General features: G+C 33.1%; 2 protein-coding genes and 1 long non-coding RNA gene across 7 annotated transcripts; 1 reads left to right on the top strand and 2 right to left on the bottom strand.

Annotated features, from left to right (window-relative positions):
* Positions 1 to 806: 806 nt before the first annotated feature.
* On the bottom strand, positions 807 to 10,904 carry LOC111417484 (tetratricopeptide repeat protein 14 homolog). 5 transcript variants are annotated; one of them, XM_023049775.2, is made up of 8 exons: positions 10,799 to 10,904; positions 10,100 to 10,502; positions 9,923 to 10,045; positions 9,635 to 9,855; positions 4,218 to 4,355; positions 2,814 to 4,151; positions 2,189 to 2,727; positions 807 to 1,886 (listed from the first exon to the last, which is right to left on the bottom strand). In XM_023049775.2, the coding sequence occupies exons 2-8, from the start codon at positions 10,463 to 10,465 to the stop codon at positions 994 to 996; spliced, it is 3,618 nt and encodes a 1,205-aa protein (XP_022905543.1). In that variant the 5' UTR covers positions 10,466 to 10,502; positions 10,799 to 10,904; the 3' UTR covers positions 807 to 993. The 5 variants fall into 5 exon arrangements, with proteins under 5 accessions (XP_022905543.1, XP_022905544.1, XP_022905541.1 ...); XM_023049776.2 differs by having other exon boundaries at positions 2,249 to 2,727; positions 9,917 to 10,045; XM_023049773.2 differs by having other exon boundaries at positions 9,917 to 10,045.
* Positions 6,283 to 9,628, bottom strand: LOC139430062 (uncharacterized). The gene is made up of 2 exons (XR_011640632.1): positions 9,344 to 9,628; positions 6,283 to 9,279 (listed from the first exon to the last, which is right to left on the bottom strand). It is a non-coding gene; the product is annotated as an uncharacterized lncRNA (long non-coding RNA).
* A 5,689-nt stretch (positions 10,905 to 16,593) lies between the features above and the next one.
* On the top strand, positions 16,594 to 21,126 carry LOC111417492 (crossveinless d). The gene is made up of 4 exons (XM_023049785.2): positions 16,594 to 16,672; positions 16,724 to 19,416; positions 19,475 to 20,734; positions 20,792 to 21,126. Exons 1-4 carry the CDS (start codon positions 16,642 to 16,644, stop codon positions 21,065 to 21,067), a joined length of 4,260 nt encoding a protein of 1,419 aa, XP_022905553.2. The 5' UTR covers positions 16,594 to 16,641; the 3' UTR covers positions 21,068 to 21,126.
* Positions 21,127 to 22,004: the final 878 nt, after the last annotated feature.

Consider the following 22,004-nt stretch of genomic DNA (forward strand, 5'->3'; position numbering starts at 1 on the left):
TATGTCTCTCCGGGAATCGGATTGGGGAAAATTTCTTAATTGTTTGTTTCCTTTTCGTTTTAATCAAAAGAAAAATATCTTGTTTTATAATTTTCAAAAATAGCAAAAATTTATTATGTTACTAAATGATATTTTGAAGCAAGTTAATTAATATGTAAAACCTACGTTAGTTGAGATTAATGTAAAGCTCTACAAGGTTACTTTCTATAACCAAATATAATAAAGATGAATCATTTGATGATCAACGTCTAAATAAATCATCTTTTCAATAAAAACCAGTTTTCAAACATATATCTAATGATGTAATAAGGCAAACAAGTTTTACGATTCTTCTAAAAAAGCATTTTTGTTGTTCGATCAACTTTTATTGCAAACAATAGATATTGATTGACGCGTACCGGATGATAATGCAACACCGAATTCAACAAATAAATTACAACTATTCAAAACAAACCTTTTTAGATCAGCGGGGCGCAGTGAAATATTTTATTGTGCCGCATTGTGTCCCGCGATTTAACAATATCGGATCAGTCCATTTATCTCGGCGTTAAACGCGCCCATGAATCTTTTGTTTCGTTTTATCGTTACACATTTATTGCTCATTGGAAAACGTTGCCTATTTCGTTATACTAAACCATTTTCGACGACTTAATTGTTAAACAATGTATTGTTCATTTTATACATTGAACTATTCTATTGTTGTTTTTAAATATCGTTTTAATTCCAAAAAAATCTAAAAGAGAAATTTTAATTTTTGAAATCGTTATTATTAGGTGATTAGTGAAGGTATAGAAAATAAATTCAAATTATTTTATACACTACCCTTTATTTTTTTTTGTTGAACTACAATCGAATACAGTGTAAAACAAAAAAGCCACACTACAAATTGTGATAATCTGGAAATGTATCTTTTTCAAACTCCAATTATTATTTTACAATCAATCAACAATAATCATAAAACTACACCTAAGAACGTAAAATTGGCCATTAAAGTTATTCCTTATTCTTTAAAAAATCCTTGTTTCTTTCCATCATCTCTTCCTTCTTATCCTTCTTTACCTTAGTTAAAAATTTATCCATCTCCTCAATATTCGTTTCTGAAGGAATGTCTTTTCCACCATCATCCCTACCATCATCGCCATCACCTCTTCCAGAATCATCCTTCTCAGCCCACTTCCCATCATAGGCCTCTCTATCCACAAACTTCTCCGTAGTATAATCATCTCTATCCTCACCTTCAGACAACGGTCCTTCATGCCTAATTGGTTCCCCATCACCATCAGCGTACTTATTAATCTTATCCTTATCAGCATCATGAATTTTCTTTGGTGGTTCAACAGAATCCCTATCTCTGCTTCCGCTAAACGACCTACTTCTATCCCTTGACCTACTCCTATCATATCTTCTATCCCTGTAATCACGATAACCCCCACCACCTCGGAATCTTCCACCACGCGGCCTCCTCCCACCACGTGGATTATAATATGGTCTACCACCACCTCGTCCACCCCTATAATCCCTATCATTCCTGTAATCACGGTAATTTCCACGACCACCCCTTTGATAATTTTGACGCGGATTTTGGAATCTCGGTTTGTAATAAGTTCCTCGATCGTTGTAACGCCCACGAAAACCTCCTCGAGGCCTATTATAACGACGACGTTCCCCGGAATAACTGCGAGAACGGGATCTACTCCTGGAATAATAAGATCCGGAACGTGACCGAGATCGGCTGTAATACGATCTAGAACGACTACGATAACTGCGAGATCTTGAGCGAGATTGACTTGAAGATCTTGAGCGGGTGTAACGAGGTTTAGAACGAGAGCGGCTTCGTGATTTTGACATGGAACGTGGTCTACCTGGTGGTTCTGGAGGTTTACGACCTAGAGCAAATACAATTGAAAAATTTTCTGAAAACCTAATGATGTTCAAAAAATTCACAGAAACCAAGCAAAAAATTAAAAAAATTATTTAGAAACGTTTATAATATAACATATAAAAAAAAAACATTGTAATTGCAAAGAAAAAACATAAATAATAATAACCACCACCACCTCTGATCAACAAGCTGCAGGTATATATCCCATTCTTCAAAATAAATTTAAAAAAGAAAGATTAATCTAATCATTCCAACTTAAATTTCCCGTTATTCCCCCCTTGATAAAATTAAAAATAAAAAAGATACCTGCAAATGACCCTTTAGGTGGTGCACCAGCTGGTAAAGGTGGTAAGTCAGGTTCCGAACCTCTGCTCATCTCCTTCGGTGGTGTCATGAGCCTGAAATTTCCAAACTTGTCCAAAACCACCTGTCCTGGCGGTATAACTGGTTTAGGGGGACCCGGAGGAGCTGGCCTCAATTTTTTCAAAAGCTCCGATTCCGTCTTCTTTGACACTGTATCCTTCATAGACATGGGTTTGCGTAAACCACCCATTTTTTCATCAGACATTGGTGGAGGAACCGGGGCAATCTTCTTTGATGACCCACCCATATCAAGCTCACCATTCTTGCTTAAACGCTGTTGTTTTTCAGAGTCATCATGCCAATCTTCGCGTTCCGGTTTCTTTTTGAAACGAGAACTACCAGCCGTCGCCTGACCAATTTGCATCTTCCATTTTGGAACGCCACTAGCGGCGGAAGCTTCCGCAACCGCTTGTCGAGCTTTTTGTTCCCTAGTTGGAGAGGGAGAGTCCATTAGGCGTTTCGGACTATCACTAAGTTCACTCCTGGTGTAGTTAAAATTAAAATGGGAAATTTACGAAAATTAAGAAACAGTGCGGAAGATTAGAAATTAAAATGAAAGGTTACTTACCTTTTAGATTCTTTTTCGAGAGCGTAATATGCAGATAATTTCGATTCAAGTTCTTCTAAATCAGGAAGACTTTCCAAAAATTTCTTACTTGCTGTAACTTTATGTAACAAATATTCTTCATCATCTGAATTTAATCCATGTTTTTTACTCTTTTTTTCTTTATCCTTAATTCCCAATTCTTTTTTAAGAGCATCTCTAAGTTCATATTCACTTAAATCGAATTGCTTACGACGCTTCTCCTTCTTCCTCTTTTTCTTGTTTTCCTTTTTGGATTTCCTGTCCTTCTTCTTCTTTTTCTTTTTTTCTTCACCACGTTTTTCTTTCTTCCATTTGGTGCTCTCCTCTAAAAATTTCCTTACCTTATCCTCATAATCAGAATCGCCTTTCGTCTGATCTAAAAATGCACGAACTTTATGCTCATAGTCATCAGGTTCTGGTGGAGCTTTCGGTTGTTCTGGTTGTTCAAACGAAAAATCGAACGAATTTGAAGCAGCTGGTTTATTGAATTGGTAGTTCATTGGAGCTTCGTGACTTGGATCCATCAGAGCCATTCTTTTGCTTAGGGGTGATAAAGAGCTTTGTTTTTCTCTTCTATGCGATTGAGAACGACGTTTTTTGTGCTTTTTAAAGTCAGAACCACCAGATGTGGAGCTTGAATCTGAACTGCTTGATGATGAACTACTTGAACTCTCATTGCTCCCAGAAGAGGAAGAACTTGAAGTCGAACTTGATCGTCTACGATTTTTCTTTTTCTTACTTTTCTTCTTTTTTTTCTTATCTTTTTTCTCTTCTTCTTCGCCTTTTAATAGTTGTTTTAATGTATCATGCACATCTGGTTGTTTTGAAACACCCCCCGCTGCCAAATTCGGTAATAACAACTCATTTGGTTCAATTAAATTCTTGGTTTGGCTTTTACTTTTCAAAAATTCCAACGAATTTTGCGCTTCCTCGTGAAATGGAATTATCGCTAAACAACTTTGATAAGCTTTTCTAGCATCTTCTATTTTATTTTCTTCCTCATAACTACGGCCCAAAGCAACTAATGTTTCGCCCATATATTTTCTAGCATTTGCGTGATTCGGATTTAATTTTAAAGCGGTTTCAAAGTCTTCAATTGCTTTTTGAAAATTACCGCTGTTTGCAAATAAAGCTCCTCTAGCCACCAAACCTTCAACATTTTTTGGGTCTATATTTAAAGCTTTGTTTAAACATTGAAAAGCTTCGGTGTGTCGTCCAGCTTTGAAATGATCAATTCCATCTGCAACGTTGCTGTATGCCCATTTACTAGCTTGTTGTTGACGTAATTCTGATGCGTATTCTGGTTCAGGAAATCTTCCTCTATAAAACAAAATAAAAAAATCGATTCAAAGAAGGAAAATGATGTGTTTGTTGTTTTTGTGTTACCTTAACCCATCCATAAGACTTTGATGAGTATCAATGCCCATTTGTGAAGCCAAATAAGAAATATTGTTGGGATTGTTGAAACCAACACTCTTCTCCAGTACACTTTCGTAATTGTCATTCTTGTGATCCAAAGCTTTCCTGTAAAACAAGTGTACCTTCCGATTAAGGAATGACCCCAACCAAATTTGGCGCAAACAAAAACTTTGAAAAACTTTGTCTTTTTTTTACAAATAAAGCGTTCCATTTTACTGTATTTTTATTGATTTGTTGTTGCTGCAATAAAAACAGGGATTTGTGAATCTGGACACATCATATGTTGTTCTTAGTTTTCACCATTATAATCTTCGGAAAACTTTTTTTTGTACAATCCATAATTTTTTTTTTGTTTTATTCCAAGAATACTCCAAAGCCCAAATTCACAAAAACAAAACGGGGAGCTTAAAGAATTTTTTTGTCTGTTTTAGCTTATCGATCTTTATACATACCAAAAAAATGAGGAATTAAAGCTAAGGAATTAAAGTATTGATTTTTGTTTGGTCCAAAAATTTTATAAATCCGCTTGTAATTTTTAATGAAATAACTCGATTTAGGTTGGATTAAAATTTACAACGGAAATATCATCTCGATAAGATACGACGAAAAACGAAAGCTTTTCTAGCTTATTTTTAAAATCCAAAATCGTCGCGTAATTTTCTTCTTAAAATCAACTAAAATTTATCTCACCTGTAATGCTTCTCGTCATCAAAACGACACGCACTAGGCTCGATACGGCTGTTATGAATATCTATGAACCCAATTTGCGCTAAATTCGTGCAATTTTAAATTATTTGTTCACACATTTTGCTTTATATATATATATATATAGTTTTTTTATATATCTATTTAGTATTTTTGTAACAGAAACTTTTATTAGTGTTATTATAGTTCGTATGAGATACCTACGGATAGAAACAACATCTTTTAAAATTTTCTCCAATCAAAAATCTCCAGCTGTAAATGTTTCTCTTTCTCTTTTTTTTTACAGAACTCACATAATAAATATATATTGTGGCGAATTCTCACTTCAAATACAAATTAATAAATCACCAGAACTCAAAAGTCTTGAAAGACAGACATCTTTTGTACTCTGGTACAAGGTTCGAAAAGCGTATTGTATTGTAACAGATTAGCTAGATTTTTCATAAATAAAGCTTATGTCTCACTTTAGCAACATCGACATTTGCAATTCGTAGATATAATTTACAGAATATGAAGCTATGACAAAAATACAGAGTATTAAAAAAGTTTCCGTACTTTTTCTAGACGTTAATGAACAATGAGTATTGAAATTTTTTGTTTATAAAGTTTCCACATGCACGAATTACTGGCGCCAGTACAAAACCAGTTTAGTGCCGAAAAAAGTTGTTTCCACATAAATAATTGTGTACGGCACAGTAATAAAAATGGCCTCAAGTGATATACTTCGCGCTCAAGGTTTATATATTAAAGGTTGTCTAAGTTCAGTTTATCTAAGTTTATTAAAGTATGCTGCAATACTTTGATTTTAGTTTGTGGGCGAGGGGTAAGAGCAGGAGTGTTTTGTGACGTAAATGGCCACAGATTGCGCGGGCAACCTCAAGGTCATGTTTAGCGAGAGTTGAAGAGTCTTCTCTAGTGATAACATAAATCTATTACTACTTTAGTTTCCCGCAATTATTTAATGATAAATGAATTTTATCAAAAATTAAGTTGAATTATTTTCCGTTTTACTACCGCTGTTAATTATATACCACACTAAATATATTAAACTAATTCAATTAGATTATTTTAAAAATTTGAATTATTTCCGGGTATTGTTTGTAGCCAATGACGTAATGCGCAGTATGGTTGCGTATAAACCTAGACAACCTCTTATATACAAACCTTGCTTCGCGCTGGCATCAATATGGTAGTCCAAATGTGCTCTTTGGCACACGTTATTAACAAAAAAAAAAGCGAAAACATAGTTGCTGGGTTAGATCGTGAATTGCACGTAGAAATAACCTAGGTGCGTCTAGTACTTTAATTAGAGAATTATGCCATGAAGAATCATTTAAGAATGACTGAAGAGAGTTTCATGTTTTTGTTGAGGCAAGTAACCTCTAAAATACAAAAACAACATACGCATGAGAGATGCCATTCCAGCTCACGTAAAACTGCAAGCAACTTTTGACTTCTGGAGATTCTTGTACATCCTTGCAATATATATATCGTTTGCCAAAAAACATAACTTCTAAATTTATATGTGAAGTACTTCATGGTATTGCGCATTGCGTATACTTCGTATTTTTGCTTTTGCCGTGGCTTCGTCAAAATTAGGAACTGTTTTCTTCATAATTTCAACTATCCTTCTGACAGCTTCATTTCGTGCTAGCCGGTCCTTATATTGTGGAATTTTCTGATTCCACAAACAAGGATATTGTTCATACGTTTCTAGAAATAGTACTGTTTGTTCTGACGTCCATTTTTTGGGCGGTTTATTAGCAGATTTGTTAATTTTAGTTGGACGAACACGTTAATAGTTACGCGTTTTCTTTATAAATATTGTTACTGGCGCCAAAAAGTAGAAGTAGCGTCAACTTTATTGGCGCCAATGGTTTTTTGCTATTTCCACATTCAAATGAACTGGCCCCAGTAATCCGTGCATGTGGAAACTTAGCTTTATGATCATTTTAAAACTTTGATGCCGTCAAATGTTACAAGGCGACTGGATGGACTACGTGGCGTCCTTTGAGACATACAAGCAATCTATACTCTTCCATTACAAGTATCCAGTCTTTCTTTAGCATTAGATACTCCTGGACTTCTGTAAGCTGTGTCTAGTCCTTTAATTGCGGCGCCTAGTCGTCAAGTAGCAGTATCTAGTCTTTCATTAGCAGTATCTGGTCATCTGCAAACAGTATATACTTTTTTACCGGCAATATCTAGTCGTTTACAAGCTGTATCAGTTTTCTATTTGCAGCGTCTAACTCTCAATGAGATGTATCTGTTCTTCTGTCAGGTGTATTTAGTCTTCTGCAAGCTATATCTAGTCTTCTACTTGCAGCGCCTAATCTTTAGTTAGCAGTAAATTAACAATATCTTGTCTTTCATTAATAGTGTCTTGCACTCTACCAGTAACATCTATTCTTCTGTCAGCAATATCTAGACTTTTGCAAGCTGTATCTAGTCTTTTATTAGCAGAGTCTAGTCCTCAGAAGTCACTCTTTAATAAGCAGTAGATAGTGTTATGTAGGCAAATCTAGTTTTTTTTATTAATACGGTCTAGTTTTTCATTAAGAGTATCAATTTTTGTGTCAAATTTGATTTAAATGTTTGATTATTTAAAACGATACTTTACTTAAAACACCGAAGAATGTGCAGAAGATCCGTTGTGGCGTTCAACGCAACCCGAAGCGTTCGATCAAAATGGCAAGGAATCTTGGCGTTGGTATTTGTAACACTTGGCTTGGCGAGACCAATTCGACAATCGCCATTTGCAAAGAGCTGTTTCCTAGCTTTTGGAGCTAAGACGTTTAACCACCTAATTCACTAGATCTTAACGCAATGCATTACTCTGTTTATGCAACCCATACACATGCAGGTAAGTCCACAAGTAAATACTTACAATTGAGCAGCGTCTGTTCAAAAGGGGCTATTTCTGTATTGGATGTTTCATACATTTTTTAGTGAAATGTACTGGTGATATAGGATCCTACTACAGACTGTATTTAGTCTTGGTAAAAATATCTCCTTCAAATTTGGTACAAATTTTTTGATTCTGTTCAAAACGTGCTATTTTTTCCTGATTGAAACTGATTATTAAACACTTAATTAATTTCTGTGCAAAGAAAGTTCTATTCAAAAATGACTATTTTCTTGATTTCTATGTGGCATTGATACTCTATGGCAAGTGTCAAAATACTATTATCACACCATTGCCAGCCTGTTGCACAATTACCCATGAGACCTCAAGGTATAAACAGGAACAAAAACAAAGATGTAGCTAATTTACTTGTCAAGCAGTTTGGTGACACAGCTGGGCTGACTTAACGGAGTTAGCATTTTTTTAAGAATATTATTTTTGATCAAGAAACTACAATGACTAATGGCGACGTTGAAGATCATCAGCATGATGAATCTTGTAATTGTTTGGAGCATGATGGTGTAATCAGAATATAAATAAGTATTGTTCTGTCTGTTTTTTTATTTACCCTTAACCTATGCTTTTTACTCTATGCATTCATAATTAAAAAGTGCTATATATCCAATGTTCTGTTCAAAATGTGCTACTTAATTTTCATTTCAGATCAAAAGGTGCTATTTTCAGAAATTCTAATCAAAAGGTGCTTTTTCCATTTCTTAATGTTAAATTTTGCGCTTTTTAGTAATCATTCAAAGAAATATTTTATCCTAAAAATTTGTGGCATTATAAAAAATTATTATAATTTAAAAAATATATACCTGCACATACATTTTTCAATAACTATAAGTTTTTTTAGTTTTTCTATAATTTCTTTAGTATGGAAATAGCCTTTGGAACAGACGCTCCTCAATTAAGCTCTCAAGCTAAACTGAACGCCAGTTTTCGCCATACACTATTCACTTTAGTTTCTCAGTTTTAATGGAATTGTATAGAAGGTTTAGTGTGGTGATACTATAGTTTAGTTGTAAATACATATTCACATATGGTGAGTTCTGAAGAATCAATATTAATTGTGGCGTGTGTATAGGCTGCATTAGATCCAAAAATATCAGGAATATCATATGCTAGTGTAGAAGCGCTCAACACTTACAGGCTCTGGTACGCGCCTTAATGAGATTATGGTAGAAATACAAATTATGTTTGTTTAGATAAAATTAATTGTTATTGTTTTAATAGTTTTCTATTTTTTGAATATGTGGTTTTATTAAATTGTATGATAGTTATAGCTTGTTGAAACATCTAAAAAAGTATGGAAACTTTTTGGACACCTGTAAATAAGGCCTACAAAGTTGAATAGGGCCCAATTGTTCAAAAATTACTTTTTCCTGATTTCATCAAATATAAAGTAATAAATTTCATCTAAAACAAAATTTTATCTTGAATGAGTATTGCAAGATTCAGAAATAGGAACTGGACAACTAACTCTGTATTTTAGTTTTCTTTTGATTCTTTTCAAATCTCTGAATTTAGTTTTATTACATATCTTTTATTCTTTAACCTTGGTTTTGATCTCTTCTATAGATTTCTAAGTAAATTCCTTTCATTTTTCAAGTTCAACATTTGCAAGTGTGATGTTATCATTCTTCTTACTTCAAATTACTTGTCACAATATCTGAAAACTTTAAAAACTAACCTCATACAATACGCTTTACAAACTTTGTTCTGGTGTTCTATAAAACATTAAAAACTAATTATAAATTAATGATTATCTTACTTGTAAACCAATGGAAAATCATCAGCACTAACCAATCCCAATGCGGGACGGTGTGGCGGATCGTTAGGTTCACGTGTGGTGCCCTTCATACCGCAGACCATTTTATCAGTGTCAGGAATAACTTCAAGAACCTCACAACAAACTGAATCATTCATCATGTAACTTCTACTGACGCCTTTACGATCAACTGCTGGTATTATATTGGCAACAGGACAAAATGCCTAATAATGTGGAGAAACAAATTTTTTTCAAGAAAACTTACTTATTTATTATTTAACATACCTTTACATTTATATCATGGACATAATATACAGTTGCTCCTATTCCTGTAGTGCAAAGTACCTTCAACATCATCCCTGATTGAGTCTTGCTCATTATTGTTCCCAAAATTAAATCTCCAATTTTTACATTCTATCAAAAAATAAAATATATAGTCTAACCATGTAATAAAATAAAATTAGTTACCTCAAAAAAATATTTAAGTCGAGCTTGTTTATCGGCAGTTAAATAAGTTTCCAAAGGAGGCATAATGGCATACATATCTTCCGTAATAACAGATTCCTCAGTGGGAGGTTTATTTTTTTCAGCTGTATTCTCAGGTGAAAAGATAACATTCGCCTTTCTGACGATAAACTGTTGAAGTTTGAGCCTTTTTCCTCTATCCTGGAAGGACAAGTGCTTGTTGCGTTTATTATAAACGTCGTAATTGAGGTCTCGAATGCTGTTTTTGACAAGATCCTGTTCGCCGCGTTCCGACTCCCACAGCTTCTGCATCTGCTGGCCGTGGAAGTTCAGCGTCTGTGTCAGTAAATTGGGGTTAAGGGGCTCCATAGCCACGAGCACTCAGCTAAATGCGAGCACCGAATACCTGTAAATATCGTATTAGAGAAGGTCGGATGGGTTCATTAACGTTAGAAAACGTTTAACAGATTTTGTAAATAATGTCCGTATCCAATGAAACGGTGGAAACAACGAATTTTTCAAGCGGAAATCATAAAAGCCGACGTACATCACGCAATTCAAAATGGCGTCGTTTTACTAAATCAATACAATTTTTTTTTCGGTTTTATTTCCGGCAAACTAAACAAAATTAATAGTATTTCGAACGCGATTGCTGCAATAAATGATAATATTTCGTCAAACCCAACTTATAAGATACCTTACCATGCAATTAATTAACTTTTTAACACTATTTTGCTTCGGAAACATGCAATTATTTCACACAACTGGACGCATGGTGGACGCTTTGATGAACATCAGGACTGCGCATGCGGATAATGCATCTACACAACAAACAGCGCCATCACTGAGTTAGTGCTGTAACTTATTGAAGAAACCGTTAAATTTAAAAAATTTTAATTTAATAGTTATTTAAGTCGTAAAGAACGTAAGGACACTATAACGTTCGAGAAATGTTATTTCTTACTAGTTTTTCCCACTAGCAGAAGTCAATATCCTGCAAAATATCCAAAACTTCCTTCCCAAATACTAGTTCGTAAACTCAGAAAATTAAGAAATCGTAAGTGCCTGGTTATCATGTTACTATACTTGTTACGTGTAGTGGTTTACGCAGAAAAGAAGAATTTATTACTCTTTAAATTTCAAAAACGTACATACCCTTATTTCAAAGATTGGATGCGAAGAAAAACCACAACAGAGGTGACGGAAAATGTACTGTTGGCGTACAAGGTGGAACACTCCGAAAAACTGCAATCACCTGTGGATATGCCTCGAAAAAGTCGAGAGTTCTTAATCATGAAGATATGTGCAGTTCTTCCGATAAGTACCAGAAATCACCTTTTTCTTCGAGAAATCCTTCTCCCCAATGTTCAACATTCTTTGCCACAACGTTCATGACACTCAATTTGCCAAAAACTGTGAGGGCAATAGTTGTAAGTTCTTCGACTTCTTTCAACTAACACTCATTTGACCAAAACTTCAGATACAAAAAACTAAATAAAGTTGCAATGGAAAAAATTCAAAATTTCAATAAACCTTTTTATCGACAATATATATCATTAAATGAGATTAGTTCTCGTCTTTGAGATCTAACCAATATCAATTTTCTTATTGATACTCTAGCCGATATTTTTGTACTTCCTTTCAAATTTTACCAAAATCACAAAAGAGACACAACTTCGTTTCTTAGTGTTGGTAACGGTATGCCAATAATATGCTAATAATAATATGTTAAAAAACTTTTAATATTAACTTTATTAAGACGAAATTTTCCTCATATCTTCTCCATAGCAAATGTAGATAAACCTATTATTGGCGCCGACTTTCTAGACAAATTTGGTATCATAGTAGACATAAAAAAATCGTCGCTTAATCAACAATCAGTAATTGTGACGATGTTATTTGTCGTGACAGTATTACTAACGATATATCCAAAAAGAAAATCAGGCTTTATTATAGTCATTATAAAGTCCATTTACTAATGAAGGTCATTTGTAAATTTAACTTAGTTTTACAAAAATATTTTTATTTTAGACAGTAATGGTTGTAGGGTTGCTTGTCGCTCTGATGAACTATGCTGATAAATGAAGTTAATAGATATCAATATTAGCGAAAAATTTGTTGTGATCAAAATTCCTAACTCTAAAAATGGTGGTCAACGTTCATTCACAATTGTAGACAAGTCAGAAAAAAATATTAATTATATAGAGACGTTCCAAAAGTATTATAAAAATAGAGAAAAAGTTCCTGACTATCCTCGTTTTTCTTTAAATAGCAAGTTTTTTAAAATTACCTTGTTGGCATTGTTTTCGCCGGAGCGGGGCAACGTTACTGGGTAACTTAAGAATGGATATTTTAGGATTAAAACGTTTCGGTGGCTGAAGAATTGGAAGTATCGAATCAAGTTTTTAATAAAGGTAAAATTTCCATCAAGGAGAAATCTAAAGAACCAAAAGAGAAGCATTTTTTAGAAGAGTTAGACAGTGCATTATGTTTTCCAGTTCCAACTGCATCAACTTCAGCTTCATTTAATGAAAATAAAAGAGAAAAAAATTTGAAAATGAGAATTTGGTTCTAGGCAACACATCTTTTTCGAACTGCTCCATTGTGTTCAATATTTTAAGTAACTCTACGAGGTGGAACAACGGGCTTCCATTGGTTCTTCTAGGCTTCAGATCATCTCTCCTTAGAAGACTTAGGTTGTTTAGAATCCGAACCATTGCTTTCTAGCTTACGTGAAAGATTCTGGAGATGCCAGAACATTTTTGCGGAGTGGGAATTTGTGCAAGCGGTATTTAGTGGTAAAACTCCACGACAAAGAACTATAACGTCGTATAATTGTTTCAGATGTCCCCGAAGTTAGCGTGCATGAAGAAGTCGTGAGGTATATTGAACCTTACCTGCCATGCCAGCGAAAAAATCGAAAAGAGGACCCATGAACAGCACAGTTCTGACTTCCCCAGAAAGCATCTCCACTATGTACGAGAAGCAACAAAAGCAAAAAACTTCAAAGACGCCCAAAAAACGGGCAACACCAACCCCATCAAAGTCTACCAAAAAAACACCAGAAAAACGAGGTCGCCCACCCAAAAAAGTGCAAGAATGCCTCTTCACCTGAGTATTATGAATTCCACTGCATGCGTTGAATGCAAAAGAGAAGTGCTTTTGAAGTGAGCAAAAGTAAGGAACAACATCATTTGTCAAAACTGCGATTCAGAATAATATGCCATTTGAGACATTTTTGTCGAACATTATTTTGTAAAAATAAAATATTAAAAAAAAAAGAAAGCTGGCTTTTTACTTCATTTACTCAATTTTTGCAGGTTATTTACAATCATTACAGCGAATATTTCGTTGATTTTCAGCGGAGACCCAACCTAGACAACAAGGGCCAACGTTGACAGCAATTTTACTTTTTTAAAAATACTTATTGCTTTTTCATTATTCACCTAATCAATTCCTAATATCTCGAAAAAGTTTTCTTTTTTCCGGACCTTTTTAACAATGTACAGGGTGGTTCAAATTCGATGTCCGAATAGGCTAACTCGAAAACTATAAGAGTTAGAAGAAAAGTAGCTGACATGTCATGATTTCGTTTTTCGAGAAACTGCTAATGCCGAAAACCTCATAGCGCTATCGTCTTTTGTTTTTCCGCTAGAGGCCAAAATTGAAAATATCGTAAAACCCGCAAATGTAATTATCTTGGTTATTATTATAGGTGGAGTATTATAACTAAGACATTATATGGACACTTTTTTACAGAGAATTTGATGACGTAGTCAAAAAAATTTTGTCGGTTTTAGATTTTGAGATATTATCACAATTTTCGTTTTTTTAAATGGAAACAACCACTGATTATTCGCTTATTAAATTCGTTATTTTTTTCTGATTACAAAAATATAGGGTTCGACAGGTCTATTTCTTATTGTTTTAGAATAAAACTAAAAATAAACTTTTTTTATAAAATTTCCATGGAATTTACATGGAAACTGTAAATTTAATTTCCTCGACGACACTAGATGGAAATTTTATAAAAAAAGTTTATTTTTAGTTTTATTCTAAAACAATAAGAAATAGACCTGTCGAACCCTATATTTTTGTAATCAGAAAAAAATAACGAATTTAATAAGCGAATAATCAGTGGTTGTTTCCATTTAAAAAAACGAAAATTCTCATGATATCTCAAAATCTAAAACCGAAAAATTTTTTTTGACTATGTCATGAAATTCTCTGTAAAAAAGTGTTCATATAATGTCGTAGTTATAATACTCCACCTATAATAATAACCAAGATAATTGCACTTATTGGTTTTACGATATTTTCAATTTTGGCCTCTAGGGGAAAAACAAAAGACGATAGCGCTATGAGGTTTTCGGCATTAGCAGTTTCTCGAAAAACGAGATCATGACATGTAAGCTACTTTTTTTCTAACTCTTATAGTTTCCGAGTTAGCCTATTCGGACATCGAATTTGAACCACCCTGTACAAGAAATATCAGATTTTTTTTTAAACCGAAGTTATGGATAAAAGTCAAAAGTATGGCCAACCCTGACGACATTCCCTTAAGTGTGTAAAATAGGAAATTAAAAAAAAACTCAATTAAAAGGTACCCGAACACCGAAAAAAGTATCCGTATTGTAGCGTCATGTCTACAAAATCCATTCCCTAAATCCAAGATCCTTCGTCAAACAAAAAGATTTAGTGACCTTGTTTTTTTTAAAATACATCTTGGCAACAAAAGTTTGTTATTACATTATATTATTCATTCCTTTCAATAAACCCCAACATAAAGCAACTTTCATTGATAACACATCTAGGTTTCAAAACGACCTTAAATAATATCAAAAATCGTTTCTTTACATTTAGCCAAGCAAGTAAAATCATGGTGTAAAACTTGCATACCTTGCCAGAAAACTAAAATCCAAAAATACACAAAATCTCCACTTCAGAAATTTAATTTGCCTACTGGTAGATTCGAACATATACACATAGATCTAATAGGTCCTTTTACTCCTTCATTAGACTGTTATTATGTACTAACAGCCATAGATCGCTTCAGTAGATGGCCCGATAGCGTACCCAATACCTGACACTACGACATTTACTATAGCCGCAACATTTCTCAAGATTTGGTATACCACACACTATCACACATGATCAAGGAAGGCAATTCGAGTCCCGATTATTTCGCCATTTCATTAGATTAGCTGGGATCAGATCCACACTTCAGCCTTTCATCCTCAAAGTAATGGCATATTAGAAAGGTTCCATAGAACCCTTAAAACTGCCATTGCTGTCAGAGGAAACAGCTATAGGTGGAACAACGACCTCCCAATTATACTATTGCACCTTAGATCTTCACTTAAAGAAGATCTAGATTGTTCCAGTTAGTTGCAGAGTTAGTGTGGTCAACTCCTCCGTCTACCCGGAGAATTTATTATTACTTCACAGGATCATTTAGAAACGGAACCACTTCTAGTTAGTCTCAAAGAAACGTTTTCAAGTTTAAAACCAGTACCTGCTACTTTCCATTCAAAAATTAAACCTTTCATTCATAAAGATCTATTTGTTTCAGACTTTGTTTTATTAAAATTAAATCATTTTAAGCCTTCCCTTGCACCAAGGTTGCACCGGATACTTCCAGATTTAGTCACGGATACCAGATACAAAATTATCTCCGTAAAAATGTTTATCGATGCCCCTTTTTGTCCCTTTTCAATGTTCAAAATGGTGCAGAAGTTTCTGACAAGAACTTTAGGTTAAAAAAGGTTGTATTCGAGATTAAAAGCAACTTAATGCTGCTTTTTGGTCCAGTGATGCCCATAGTTGGTCAGTTATGGCAGACCGTGTATAATTTAAAAAATTGACAATATTACAACATTTATTCAAGTCGAATATAGTTATGTTACTTCCTTGTTAATACATCAAAAAGTCTTTTTTCCTCATATTTGCAACATCTTTCTCAGGTAATTTTGAATGAAACATTTCACAATATGGCAACAATTTAATACTCAAGAATTTTAGAATACTTTCGGGGTAGGTAGTTGATAGATATATACTTGACGGTTGTAGTTAAGTTTAGTAGCTTAAAATATGATTTATTACACAGTAAAGATACAGTATTCGCGATTTAAGGTTTTTAATAAATAAGTATTAGGTAATAGCAGTTATCTTTTAACAACACCATTAATTTTGGTATACCTAGTAGACTAAACAAATTATGATCTAAGGAATTTCTATACTTTTTATGTTTTTGGTTAATTAAGACTCACAATTACAAACATGCAATCAAAAGAATAATATTATGTTCCTGAAAGTACCTTCATATCTAAATTCGAAACAACAAAGTTTAAAAGATATTAATTCCGTACTAATTATAATTTCTTCGGCTTAATTAGAATATAAATGTAAATATTATCCTATCAAACTGTACTGTTTATTTGGGATTATCTTAAAACTGATTTGGAGGGGTGAAAGGTGCCCGATGTGGGCGAATATATATATTGCAAAAATCAAAATAATCCAGAAGAGTTTCGTTCATCCAAAAAATGCGACGAATAACTGCTTTGATTGTGCTTGGTAAGTTTATTTTTATCTATAATAAAACAAATTTCGAGAAATAAATTTTAGCATTTTATGCAAATGCATTTGAAAGTTTAAATGAACAACGGCCCAAAAATTATTGGAATGATTTAATTCCAATTGGAAAAGAAATCGATTATAACTACGAAGCTACTTTAAACGCTGGAATATCCCTCCCCGATGATTATTCTTCAATGTTCCATTTAAGAGGTGTTCTTCACGTCCAAATAAGTGACGAGAATGAACTCCTCTTAAAATTAACCAATTTAAATTACACCATGGATAATGGAAAAGTATCCGAATTTCCGGAAAAAGTTCCTATGCAACTCGGCGATCACATGTCACTTTTATCATCTCATTTCAAACTCGTTATGGATGAATATGGCGATTTTCAAGAGATTATTTTTGAAGAAACCACCCCGGAATTTATTCGAAATATTCAAAAAGGATTAGCTCAAATGTTCATCATTCGTTGGCACGGAATGTCCATGAAATCCACTAAATTCCAAACAATCAGAGAAGCTAACACTATTTGGAATTACATTCCAAACGATAACATGCTAAAAATTGAAATGTTAGGAACACTGTATGGTTCCCATGACGAATCTCTCCATAACGTGGATTCGTTCACATGTGATGAATCATTCGAAGAACCTTTATCGCGAGACTTACAAAGAGTTTATACACTGAATAAATCAAAAAATTTAATGGAAAAAATTGTGCAAACCGGCGGAGTTTATTATCACCCATTTAAAGGCGTACCTCCACCATACAGCATTTATGTAACCCAAACGTTAGAAATGATTCATATGCATGATATCGAAACACCATGGACATTTAAAAAAGAAGATAAAGTTGATTCATTAAGTATGAATTTCAACGACCCTAATTTACCAGTAAATAATATTACGAACAAAGAAACATTAATACCAATCGCAGTAAATCTTATTCAAGAAGTAATCCAATTTATTGAAACTCGTAAAATTGATTTGTCAATGCCCGAGTTCGAAAAACATCATATTCCGAGCCGATTAAGAATTATTTTACAACATTTCGATATGAATATGTTGGAAAATCTTTTAAAATTATTAATCGAGAAAGGTCAAAAAGAAACCGATGTGTTTTATCAAGTGATAGCACAAGTTGGAACACACGATTCGATAAAATTATTAATTTCATTAATTAAAACGAAAAAATTAAATGAATTCCAAGCGATTAGAGCACTTCAAAAAATGCCTTTTTATACCGTCATAAATGAAGAGATCTTTAACGATCTCCATGTTTTGTTGGATCTTGGTGTTTCTTGGGAAATTCAAAATGTGGCTAATTTATGTTACGGTTCGTTCATGCATAGAGCTCAAAAATCACATTACATTTCGTCTACAACAGAAAAGAAAGTTATTAAAACTATCATTAAAAAGTTAAAAGCAACGAATATAATAGAGGAAAAATATTCTTACTTTAATACTTTACACAATTTAGGTTCATGGATGACTAATGATTATCTTCTTGAATTTCTAAATGATAAAGAATTAAGAATGAAAGCTTTAACAACACTACATAGAACCATAGCTGATCGTTACGATGGATCCGCGCTGCAAATCTTAATGGATAGATCTTTACCAACAGATTACCGAATAATGGCTTTTTACACATTTATGCAATCTCAACCACGTTTATCGGAATTAATTAATATTTATTGGATGATGCTAACGGAAACTGATATTGATTTATATCAATTTTATTATACTTACATGCAATCTATGGCAAATATAAAAAATCCGTGTAGAAAAGCGATGAAATTGAAAGCGATACAATTAATGAAATATATGCATTCACCTTACAGACATTCTTTAACAGGATATAAATTAGTCGAACAATACAAACCTGAAATAAACCGAGGAGAATATTTAGATTGGTTTATTATCGACTCAAATGATTCTTTATTGTTACATCTTGGATATGGAAAAACTATTATGAATATGCACATGAGACCGATTAGCTTTTATATGAGACTTAGCGGGTTACAAGGAAAACTTTTAAACGATTTAAAATTAAACATACAGAAAGGAATGAAATTGTTTAATTACAACGAGGTTTTAAAAAATATTATGAAGATTTTGGACAATGAACATGTTCTCCTCGACATCGGGTATGCCGAAAATGGTCAAATCTTATTATCCGATACCTTACATAAATCCAATTATCTTGATAAACTAAAATTTTACATGAAATATTCGAAGTTTGAAGACGAAACTGCTATTGATATAAATTTCGATTTCGTTTACCGCCTTAACGTGCAAAATAACATAGGATTCCATATTTCCCAAAATATACAAAGAGTTATATTGGAACGAAGACTATTCGACATGCATTTTGATTACAAAGATAACATTATAACTTTGAATTTTAACGGAAAATTGGATTGGTCCGAATATTATGATAACGGGTTATACACTCATAATCCAATTTCGCAAACATGGCAAGGTGTTGGAAAAACAACAATTTATGATAACGTTATTCCGATTACTCTCGATATCAACTTGAATTTACAACAAGATTTACTTAAAATATCTTGGAGAGGACAAAAGAACGAAGAAGATAACGTTATCGCAGCCAGAAGTTACGTTGCTCATCACGTATTAAATTATAATCACCTTAATTCGAACACATTAAAGAAATTTAATCCAAACGCTTTAGGACATGTCATATTACCAACAAATCTCGATGTTAGAAATACTGTAAGTAATTTTATTTTCACGAATCCAAACGTTATTGAGTAAATTTATTTAATTTCAGCATACCATAATCGAAAGCGACGATCAAAACACCGGTTTTAAATCGAGCGTAACAATATTCGATACTGAAGACTCAAAATCAGTTGATGAAATATCTCCGTTAAAAACAGAAGGATTAGATGTTTGTTCGCATTTAGAACTTATGCTAAAACACCTTCAATTCGACGATAATTTAGTCAGCAACATGTTGAAATACTCAACAATGGATAGTGAATTAGAAATGATGTATAAGCATGGAAGAAGAGGTGTTTTAATGTTAATGCAACCAAGTAAAATTAATCCCATTACAAATATCGAAGTCACACTTCGTTTAGACCACCAAATCACCAAAGAAACGCATTCATTAATTTTACCCGAAATGAATATAATAGTAAAAGGAAGTTTCTCGTTAAAAAATAAAGAAGAATTGGTGAAGCGTTGGGATGCCAGTATTAATTGGGAATTAAATAGCGGACATACTGTAAATAGCGTTAAAGCACAATTAACGAGAATTAAACCAGGAGAAACTGATTATAAAATTTGTCTCGAAGGAATAGAAGTTTATAAGGGGATAAATGCAAATTTGGAATTTACTGGAAACTTAGATATTAAAATGGGGGAAACTACCGATGGAACTTGTAAAGATGATGGAGGAAAAATCGATATTATCATGAAAGGTGAACGCCTTCCTGAACAATTAAAAGGAAATTTCAATTTTCCATCATGTCATCGACAAGTTTTCTTAGAAATTCCTTCCAGAATGCCTTCTTATTCGTGTTTAGCCGATAAATTAACGATTAGAAAATACGAATTTGAAATTAAATCTAAAAACGTCCCCGATAGATTACAAAGGTTTAGTCAAAGAATGTTGGAATTCTTAAAAGTTAATTATTACGATCATTACTCGATCGATAAATCAAACGAACCAACTAATGAAAATATAAAGATCGTGATGACTTATCCAGTTCCGAATGATGTACTCGATATGGAAATGGTTAAAGGAGATCATCGTTATAAATTAACAGCGCTTCCTGCTGTTAATTTTAGACGATACGGATTTTTCATTCCCGATAATCTTCTTTATAGCAACGTACAAAAAATGATGCACGTTACCGGAATGACATATATTTGTTCTGCTAATCATTTAGATGTTATAAATGTGAATAACACACTTATGTCCAACGTTATCATGGATGATTGGGTTGTGGCTATTCAAGATGTCACTGTTAAACCGTTAGAATCTGAATTCAAGATTTTATTGAAAAAACTTGACAATAAATTGGTAAAAATTTAATCGAAAAATTGTTTATAAAAATAATTAAAAAATCTTTTTTTTTAGGCTTTAAAAATCGTACTAAAAGATATTACTTTAACAGTGTTACCCGTGGGAAATAAATATGAAATAAAGATCTCAAATAATGCACAAATTGGAGGTGTAACTCAAGTACCAAGCGATCTTCTTGTTTTCAACAACGATTTGGTAACTTTATTAAATAAAGATAATGTGCTTACCATTTTCATAAAGGAACGAGGCACTCACTTGGTGTATAATGTAAATGAGGTGATGATGGAAGTTCCAAGGTTGAATAAATTTATGGAAGGAATTTGTTTGTAAATCATTGTTTATTGATTGTTTAAATATGGTAAATGTTTAAATAAAAAGGTGCATCATAATTTTTTTTGTTTTTATAATTTTTTTATATATTATTGAATATATTTAAATAGTTCCTATTAATACATTTTGCAGACCTCAGAGGTCACTCAGAGGTCAAACCTTAATTGATGGAATATGCCTGTTATACAACCAATTTATCATTCCATACCAGTTAGGACTAAGTAGTCTAGAAATGTTACACGACCAACACATTGGGATGATATAGTTGCTATATAAATACAGCTAACCGTCAAAAAAGAGGAGAGATTAATTAATCAAAAGGAACTGGAGTTGACCATCGGATTATATGTTGACTATTTTGAAAACATATACTTTCTTGTGGTTGTGGATGCCTATAGCAAATACATAGATATTAAAAGTATCAGCACCACTACTCTGAGGAGACTATTATATAGCTTAAGAACATATTTGCAGTGTTTGGTATCCCATATGACATTGTTAAGACTACTAAGAAAGACATACAGATAGTTCTGTAATAATCAAACAGCAAAAAGCGCTTTAAAGAACTTTCTTAGACATCAAGAAAAATTTACAAAAGGAACTTGCATGGTTGGACAATTTCCAATGGATATGCAGAATCATTTTTATTAAAGAAAATTCGTAAAACTCGGCTAGAATTAATATGCCCATCAGAACTAAGAACTACTATCCTACAATTTTAAGAGGACAGAATGTCGTGGTATTGAGCAAAAAGACCAAAGGAATCCTTGACAAAATTGTGATGATGGTAAGAGAAATTGTATGAAAACAGAAATACTGCACCGTAGAGAAATCTATAGATCCAGTGTTAGATGGACACAAAATTTACAACTTTATTATATACAGGGTGATTCACATAAGAACCGACACAGAGCAGGGACATGTAGAGGACAATAAA

The sequence above is a fragment of the Onthophagus taurus genome, chromosome 6, assembly GCF_036711975.1.
Source record: "Onthophagus taurus isolate NC chromosome 6, IU_Otau_3.0, whole genome shotgun sequence".
NCBI classification, from domain to species: Eukaryota; Metazoa; Arthropoda; class Insecta; order Coleoptera; family Scarabaeidae; genus Onthophagus; species Onthophagus taurus.